This window comes from Myotis brandtii, unplaced genomic scaffold, assembly GCF_000412655.1.
Source record: "Myotis brandtii unplaced genomic scaffold, ASM41265v1 scaffold297, whole genome shotgun sequence".
In the NCBI taxonomy this organism is placed as follows: Eukaryota; Metazoa; Chordata; class Mammalia; order Chiroptera; family Vespertilionidae; genus Myotis; species Myotis brandtii.
Genome location: NW_005361351.1, coordinates 542,817 through 552,112, shown reverse-complemented (window position 1 = coordinate 552,112; position 9,296 = coordinate 542,817). Strand labels below are relative to the sequence as shown.

Here is a 9,296-nt window from a genome sequence, read left to right as displayed (position 1 = left end):
AAACCCACGTTTCTATGAAAATTGAAACTTTTTTTTTTTTTTTTGCGGCCCACATAAACTTAAACCTTATTCATTTGGCCGTGTTAGCCTTTGAGTTTGACATGCTTGGTCTACACTGATAGCCAAACTCTGGGACTTCTCCTCCACTCCCTGAAGGTCTCTGGGGCAGTAAAACTCTGCACAAGGGACAATTAGCACTGCAACCTTTGTTTCTCTTATTTCAAGTGCCCTGGGTATGCTTCTAGGCCTTGAGTATGCACTCTTTGCAAGCCTAGGAAGAAGCAACAATAGATTAGCTGATACAGGCCAGATAGGCGCAGTGGCAGAACAGGGGTGGCCAATAATATAATTATTCCCCAGTGTTTTTCTCAGGAATGCCTAGGCCTCTCCACATTATATAGTGAATTTCCTTGTCAGGAATGTTGTAAAAGCTTTATGATAGACCTTTGTCACGCACAACAGGCAAATCCTTCCTGTTCAGCTAAGGTCAGAGGCCAGCCCTCACTTATACCTTGTTTTTTCTTAATAAAAAAAAATCACACCACTCTAATGGTCTCTTGACCCCCTTGCTGGCTCAGGAAAGCAATTTTAAGAAATCTAAAGACCAAAAAGACATTCTCAGTTAGAAAACTGCGATTGGGTTCAACACATCTGACTACTACAGTATAGTTTTCTCTATTATTTCATTTTCCCCTTCCCCATTCCTTTATTGTACATAAAGTAACTGATGTATGTGCACAAGCATTTGCATTTTTTTATAACTAAATGGCCAATGGTGTGTTTTGATCTATATCAAATGGAGATGGGATGGGGAAAAAATGCTGGTTCTGTGAAAACATCCCCTTTCTCCATTAGTGGGATGCTTATTCAGCTCTTATCTTTATATTCCAGTAAGTTATTTTGCTCTGTTTAACAAAATAAGAACTACATAAAAATTCTTGCATACCTTGTTTGGAGAATTTTAATGTTTTTCATTTGTCATTGTAAAACCAAGGACAATTTTATAACTTTTTTGTACGTAGCTGTTACATGTAGGGCAATCTGTCTTTAAGTAGGGATAAATTACTCTAAAAAAGTGAATCCTAGATAGTTTTCCCTTCAAGTCAACTGTCTTATTGTTTAAATAAACTTCTTGTTTAAAACAAAACAAAACACACCTGGGAGAATAAAAGGACATTTCTCTGGTCTGCCACCTGCTGGTGAATTCTAGCAATGCCATGGTTACATTGAATTTAGTGCCTGAACCCTATCTCACTACCTGAGCTCCCTTCACATACCTTTTTTTGGTCTGAGTTTCATAATTTCTTTTCCATTCTGTAATCCCTTTTCTATTTTTGTCTTGCAAATACTTTATTATATACTTTTTTTGTTAATTAATATGTGTCAGGTTCTAGCTATTTTCAAATGTTTATAATTCTTACTAATTTATATCTCTTCCCAAGACCTCTGCCTGATCAATCTCAGGAAAAGACAGTCACAGTGGATCAGGTGCTCTTTCAGGACCAGTCAAAATCTCTGGGGAAGTGACTCTTGGTTAAGGCACCGAATCCTGGTGAGACTGGGTGAACCACCCGCAGCAGTCAACGCCCTTGGTCATGTGAGTGGGAGCTCAGGGCTGTGTGGAGGACGGATTTGAAGAGAACAAGACTGCAGCAGGAGGGACAGTTAGGAGGCTACTGTAATAGCGATCTGGACAAGTCGGAGGGCTTGAACCGGGGAGTCTTAATAGGGCAGGAGCAGAATAGATGAAGCAGAGCTTTCTGCTGGAGTAAGAGTCAGATTCCTGGTTTCCCACTTGGGTGACTGGGTGATCTGCAGTGTCATCAAGTTAGGCAGCAAATACAGGCACACATCTAAGCAGGTTAAGGGGAAACCCAGGTTTGTTTGTTTTTTTTTTAATATATTTTATTGATTTTTTACAGAGAGGGATAGAAAGTTAGAAACATCGGTATGAGAGAAACATCCATCAGCTGCCTCTTGCACACTTCCTACTGGGGATGTGCCCGCAACCAAGGTACATGCTCTTGACCGGAATCGAACCTGGGACCCTTCAGTCTGCAGGCCAACGCTCTATCCACTGAGCCAAACTGGTTAGGGTGGAAACCCAGGCTTTGAATAAAGTGTGGGATAGCTTTATAATGTCTATGCAAAAAAAATATACAGCAGGCAGTGGAAAATAAAGGTTAGAGAATGGAGTGTCATCAATATTTGGGTGCAGGTGAAATGAGGAGAATGGATGAGATGGTTCTGGGAGCATAGGCAGAATAAGGACAACAGTGAGTTAGAGCTAGAAATGGGCACACTAGCATTTACAGGCCCTAAAAGAGGCATTAGTTCTGGAAGCATATGCAGAATAAAGACAAGACTGAGCTGGAGACAGAAACGGGCACACTAGCATTTGCAGGACAGGCCCTAAAAGAGGCATTCTTGATGGAGACCATAAAGGAAAAGTCAGAAAGAAAATCCCAGGAGAGTGCTATCACAGGTGAAAGAACAAGTTTCCAGAAGGTGGGAGTGATGGATAAACTGAATGGATCAGTAATATGAGGGCTAAAACTATATTACTTAATTTGGCAATTGGAAAGTCACCGGTAACCTAACTGAGAAAAACTTGCACAGAGTAGCAGCTAGGAAGGTGGACTGCAGCAGGTTGAGCAGTGCCTATGAGCTGATGAAACCGAGGGTAGCTTCTTTAAAGAAGTTGGTGTGAGAAAGGATGCTTGGGGTGGAATAATAATTAGGAGCGGCTGTATCCTGCAAGGATCAAGGGATGAAATGAAACCATCTAAGTAAGGTGCTCACCACAGTATCTAGGATATAGTAAGTGTCCAAGAAATGTGAATTGTTACCATTCACTTGTTGACCATATAATAATTTCAGACCTTATTATGCACCAGGCTCTGCTCTGGGCCCGTAGATTTAGTAAATAAACAAGAGACAAAAACTTTGCCCAAGGAACTGACATTCTAGCGAGGAGACAGACAAGAAACAAAATAACTTAAAATGTATGGTATACTTGATAGTGATAAATGCAAAGGAGAAAAAAAGAAACTGAGGAAAGGAGATATAAAATGCTGAAGGAGAGAACAAAAGTTTAGATTGGGTGGCCTGGGAGGGCTTCACTGAGGTGACTTTTTTTTTTTTTTAATATATTTTTATTGATTTCAGAGAGGACGGGAGAGGGAGAGAGAGAGAGCTAGAAACATCAATGATGAGAGAGAATCACTGATCGGCTGCCTCCTGCACTACCCCTACTGGGGACCGAAGCCCGCAACCCAGGCACATGCCCCTGACCGGAATTGAACCTGAGATCCTTCAGTCCGCAGGCCGACACTCTATCCACTGAGCCACGCCAGCTAGGGCTGAGGTGACTTTTAAGTAAAGACCCAAAGAAGTGAGAAAGGTACCTATAACTAGAAGTAGGGAATAATACTAATTATTATTATTGTTACTAGCATTTTTAATACAGTAAGACTATTATATCATCACTACCATCTTTGTCACAATTGACATTATCATCATTCCTGCCATCTCTGAAACTCCTGGGACCAAACGTGTAACCAGATATTCCCTCATTGCAGCTGGGTGGTGAGCTAGTATAAGGGGGTACATTAGAAGCAAAGCCACAGATGTGAACCGGTCTCACATGTAGTCACTGCAAATAAAAAGCTGCTTCACAGCCCTAGCCGGTTTGGCTCAGTGGATAGAGCATCGGCCTGCGGACTGAAAGGTCCCAGGTTCGATTCCGGTCAAGGGCATGTACCTGGGTTGCGGGCACATCCCCAGTAGGAGGTGTGCAGGAGGCAGCTTATCGATGTTTCTAACTCTCTATCCCTCTCCCTTCCTCTCTGTAAAAAATCAATAAAATAAAAAAATTTTTTTTTAAAAGAAGCTGCTTCACATGTGTGCTGAAGAGATGAGATGGCCAGCACCAGACTGATCTCCCATCCCGCCTGCACATTAACAGGCCATCTTCAGACCCAAAGGGCAGACACACAGACGTCTCTGAAGCCACAGGAAATGTAACTGCAGCTTGAATCAGTGCAGATGCAGTATGTAATATAGAGGTCACAAGAGAAGATTATATAATCAAGTATGTTTATCTGATTGTTGGGTAGAGGACTCAGTCAGTTCCATCTGGGAATAATAAAGAAGAATTGGAATTTCTGACTGTTCACCCAGCCCCATACACTGCTGAGAATAGCTAGATGTGTGACAAGCTTTCATGGGACTACACTAAACAAGGAGATCAGGTCTTGCTTGTGATGGATGCATTTGATCTTTCAACAGACTGACTTAGACTAATTACTATCCTCTTCAATTCAGAGAAAATGATACAAAAAATAAATAAAAGGAAGAGAATCCAAATGCCTGAGCACTCATCCTATCTTCAATATGTTTAAATTGCTACAAATTTCTTAAAAGGTACAACAAGTATTCATTCCTTCACAATCACAGGTCGTGATGGCAGATGGCATGCAACAGGAAATGTGACCTGCAGGCTTTAACAACAAACCCCTCTCCTCAACTGAGGTAGTAGAAAAGTTTTGAAATTATCCTAGGTTCATTTTTTAGGTGTACTGATTACCTAAAGAGAGTCAATACAGAACTCTCTAATAAAAAAAAAAAAAATAACCTCAAGACCATAACATAGCTTAACTAGCAGTGCTTAGAATATAGAAAACATTTTCATAAATTCCTTGAAAATGTCTATGTAAATAAAATAGATTATAAGCAATTCTCTCTGGCTACAAAACCAAATTAAACCATGTAACAACTAAGAAAATGCCCATGAAAGAAAGTAAACAGGACAATTATTTATAGCTCAAGTGAACAGTAATATGCTATATTTTTAATATTATTACTGCCTTATAATATGTTTACTATAAAACATTTCATATATATGTACAAATATATATATAAAAGCATGTATACTATATTATATTCCTGCATGTTAAATGCTTTCTAAGGAGTCCAGACGCTGACCTCACAAACATCATCTAAATCCATTTTAAGGCCACAAAATGAAATGCAGGTAAGAAGAGATTTTTAGTGTGTCCATCCCTCCATTTGGAAGCCAGCGTCCACATCCTCTGGGACTCTCAGCTGCGGTGGAGTGCAGGGGAGGGAGGGAAGAGGACAGCAACTATCCGCAGATTTCACTGAACCTGGTAATGACTTAAGCAGCAGGATTTAAGTTACCATGAGTTTTACTGTCTTTTAGAAACACCCTCATGCCGTCATGCTGTGGCCGAAGCACTGAAGGATGTCTGTGTTCCGTGTCAGCTGTTGAGCCAGGGTGCCCGTGATGTCTGGGGAGTCCCTCAGCCCAGACCGTAGAAGAAACTCGATGCAGGCCAGGTGCTGACCCGCGCAGGCCAGGTGTAGGGCTAGGCAGAGAGAGAAGTCACACAAACTTAGTGCATGATCCTCAAAGCAATACAGTAGGCTGCTCCTAATGAAAATATTGATTCTTTTAATTGTATAGATTTTATATTTCCACAATCCATCTGTGTGACTTTGCCCATACTAGATTAAAACATGTTTTCTTTTAAGCTGATTGGGATAGAAAGACTTAAAAATAACAAGATCAACTGGAGAGGATTTAAGAGATTTGACTAAAGCAACAAAGCAAGTTTATGAGAAATAGACTTTAACTGGTACAGAAAAACTTTTCAAAGTTTTGTGAACTCTCTGAGTAAAAGTATCACCATGAATGAGAATGATATGACAAAAACAAATAGAGCTGACAGATCTTCCTGTTCTGGTTAGAAATTAGCGCTGAAGGGACCCTGGCTCCTGCTCTGGTCTTTAGAAGAAAGTCTGTGTCCCTGGACTTGGGGACCATCCTCTGTGGCCTCATAGTTATCTATGAGTCTTTGAAGCATCATGAAGCCTCCACTAAACTCCTGAAGGATGGCCACTGACAAAGAGAATATTACTGAGTTTATTCGGAAGTATGAGTTTAAAGAATTAGCTCTGGAAATATCCTTCTGAGCTCTAAATTGAGAAAACTGTAATGATTGTACTTTTTAAATACACTTAAAAGAGAGATGACCTATGAAGCATCTATAAACTACCTGAATAGCTGGTGGCATCATGACAATATAAAGTATTTTTATGTCACATATACTGTTGTAGTTTAAAATGATAAAAACATAATAATAACAGCATTAATAATGAGTAGTAGTCATCATCATTGTCATGGGAACAGCAACAGTTCTATTTGGAGATGTAATTTTTTTTTTTTTTGAGATGTAATTTTAAGGAAAAGTTGCTGAGCTAGTAGAGGAATAACATTAAAACCAATTTTTTTTTAAAATATATATTTTATTGATTTTTTACAGAGAGGAAGGGAGAGAGATAGAGAGTTAGAAACATCGATAAGCTGCCTCCTGCACATCTCCTACTGGGGATGTGCCCACAACCCAGGTACATGCCCTTGACCGGAATCGAACCTGGGACCTTTCAGTCCGCAGGCCGACGCTCTATCCACTGAGCCAAACCGGTTTTGGCAAAACCAATGTTTTTAAAAGTCCATGTAGCCCTAGTTAGTTTGGCTCAGTGGATAGAGTGTCAGCCCGAGGACTGAAGGGCTTCAGGTTCAATTCTGGTCAAGGGCATGTACCTCGATTGCAGGCTTGATCCTGGCCAGGGTCAGGGCAGGCAACCAATCGATTTCTCTATCTCTCCCCCTTTCTTTCACTCTCTCTGAAAATCAACGAAGAAAATATCCTCGGGTGAGGATTAACAACAATAAAAAAGTGCATGTATTGTTTATATTCCACTGAATAATAAGTTCCAAGGCACAAAGAAACTGTACCTGATCGATTTCTTTCATCTTTAGAGTTGATGTCAGCACCCAAGGAAATGAGCATCTGAACTGTACTCACATGTCCTTCCTGAGGAGTGAAATAAACTCATTATCACTGTGACAAGCACCTTTAAACATAAACACGAATCTATATATTAGGTCATTTTTCTAAAATACTCAACTGCTAAAACTATATTTTCGTATCTAAAGGAAAAATCATCACATCACTCTCAAACTCCACTATAAATCATTAAAGATAGATTTTGGTGATATTCAGTTATTAGAAAATAGATGGTCAACTTTGGAGGCCAAATTACCGACTAATACAGTTGGGTTTCCTTCAGTGTAATGAGCCTACAGAACACACAATTCCAAATTCTCCCAAGTACACACACTCTTTGCTAAAATCTTTAGGGCAGAGATAAATTAGAAAAGATGGTCACCTCTCCTGGATGGGACTCTCATCATAGCTGGCATTATCATTCATGAGGCAATTTATACACTTTCTATCTAGCCAGTTAGTTCATTAGTATGTGGTGAGACTAAAGTCAAGGTTGTAGGTTCAATTTTCCTATGGGTGGACCCACTAGCTCCCCTCTCCCCCCTCTTAGCACACCGCCATTTATCTAACCACTTTCTCATAGGGGAATGCAGGCAAGAGTGTGTAGGTCAGGGTGAGGGGATGGACTAGAGGGGTTCAATGGGGGAACATAGGGGATGTATGTAATACTGTCAACAATAAAGATTCATTTTTTAAAAATTGCTAAAAAAATAAGAGTGTGTAAGCCATCAGAAAACAGTCTTGTTGCTAGAAAAACAAGTAAAGGCAAGTAGCCAATCATGTTAAAGATAATAAGCAAATACCCCTAGTATTTAAAACAGGAGGAAAACTTTTTAAAATAAGATTTTTATTAAGTGAGAATTCTTCTTTTTTTAAAATACTTTTAAAACTGATTTTTTAGAGAGAGAAGAAGGGAGAGGAATAGAGAGATGGAAACATTGATGAGAGAAAAACATTGATTGGCTGCCTCCTGCACCCTCCCACTGGGGATCGAGCCTGCAACCCGGGCATGTGCCCTAGACGGGAATTGAACCAGGGATCTCTTGGTTCATGGATCGATGCTCAACAACTGAACAACACAAGCCGGGCTGTAGTGAAAAATTTTTGCACGTCTTAAAATATTTTTTATACATTAGAGAGGCTGGTAAATGCAATTCCCTTCCCTCAATTAATAAATTTTAACTTCTGAAATTTACCATTAGGAGAGAGGGCTAGGAATTTAACATAATGGATTTTTACGACTTCAAAAACATCATTCTTGAAGACGAAAAAAGGGCAGGATGAAACATAAAATCCAGGCATTGAATGGAATAAAGGGTGTTTTCAGTTTTTGCCTAGCAACAAATAAAGGTAGGTTTCTATTTAAAGGGATGCAGGGCTTCCCTTTAACATTTTAGGAGCATATCATGAGCAATTTTTTTCTTCCAGAGATGGAGCCAAAGCAATAGGACAGTGGAGCTATTTCTCAGTAAAGTAAGGCAAGCCTAAGGAAGCAGGGACAACTTTATGAAAAGAAACAAACCTTAGCTGCATAATGAAGTGCTGTAAGGTGGGTTGATGTTGCTTTCACGTCTGCATCAATGCCAAGTTCAGATACCAAGAATCGGATGGCTTCATTCTGCCCAGTGACTGCTGCCCTGTGTATAGCCTGGGCTCCCAGGGAATCCTCAGCACAAATGCAAGCCTAGTAGGTTCGGGAGAGACAGTAAGAAAAATAAGCAGCAGAGAAAGCTGGGTCCATGGACCTTCTGACATTTTAGCTAAAATTTGTTGCCTATATACATTTTTCTGGGCCTATGTTATATAGCTTTTGTCAGATTATTTATTTATTTTTATGGTGATTATTATTATTTTAATATTTATTGTTGAGCTTTTGTCAGATTGTTAAAGGACTCTATAAACAAACAAACAAAAAGGTTAAGATTCAATGCTCTAAAGCAGTGGTTCTCAACCTTCTGGCCCTTTAAATACAGTTCCTCATGTTGTGACCCAACCATAAAATTATTTTCGTTGCTACTTCATAACTGTAATGTTGCTACTGTTATGAATTGTAATGTAAATATCTGATATTGCAGGATGGTCTTAGGCGAAAGGGTCGTTCGACCACTAAAGGGGTCGAGACCCACAGGCTGAGAACCACTGCTCTAAAGTGTGCCCAAAGTGCACTCAGTGGGGTTTGTTGTTATTACTATAAAACAGCTACTGTTACTTTGCTGCCATGGAGGGGTAGCTCAGTTGGTTAGAGCATCATCCTGATATGCCTAGGTTTTGGGTTTGATCCCCAGGGCACATACAAGAATCAACCAATCTACACTAATAAAAGAGAAACATGGTAATTAGCGTACGACCGCTACCCTTTTCATTGGCTAATCAGTGAGTATATGCAAATTAACTGTCAGCCAAGATGGCAGCCGGCAGCCA

At 40.0% G+C, this 9,296-nt stretch overlaps 1 protein-coding gene across 1 annotated transcript in view; it reads right to left on the bottom strand.

Annotated features, from left to right (window-relative positions):
* Nucleotides 1-3,831: 3,831 nt before the first annotated feature.
* ANKRD16 (ankyrin repeat domain 16) overlaps nt 3,832-9,296 on the bottom strand; it is a 15,792-nt gene continuing 10,327 nt past the window's right edge. The window contains exons 6-8 of the mRNA XM_005869504.2: nt 8,398-8,559; nt 6,824-6,902; nt 3,832-5,390 (exon numbers count right to left, since the gene is read on the bottom strand). Coding sequence (XP_005869566.1) covers nt 5,233-5,390; nt 6,824-6,902; nt 8,398-8,559 — 399 coding nt within the window. The 3' untranslated portion in view covers nt 3,832-5,232. The remainder of the gene's footprint in view (nt 5,391-6,823; nt 6,903-8,397; nt 8,560-9,296) is intronic.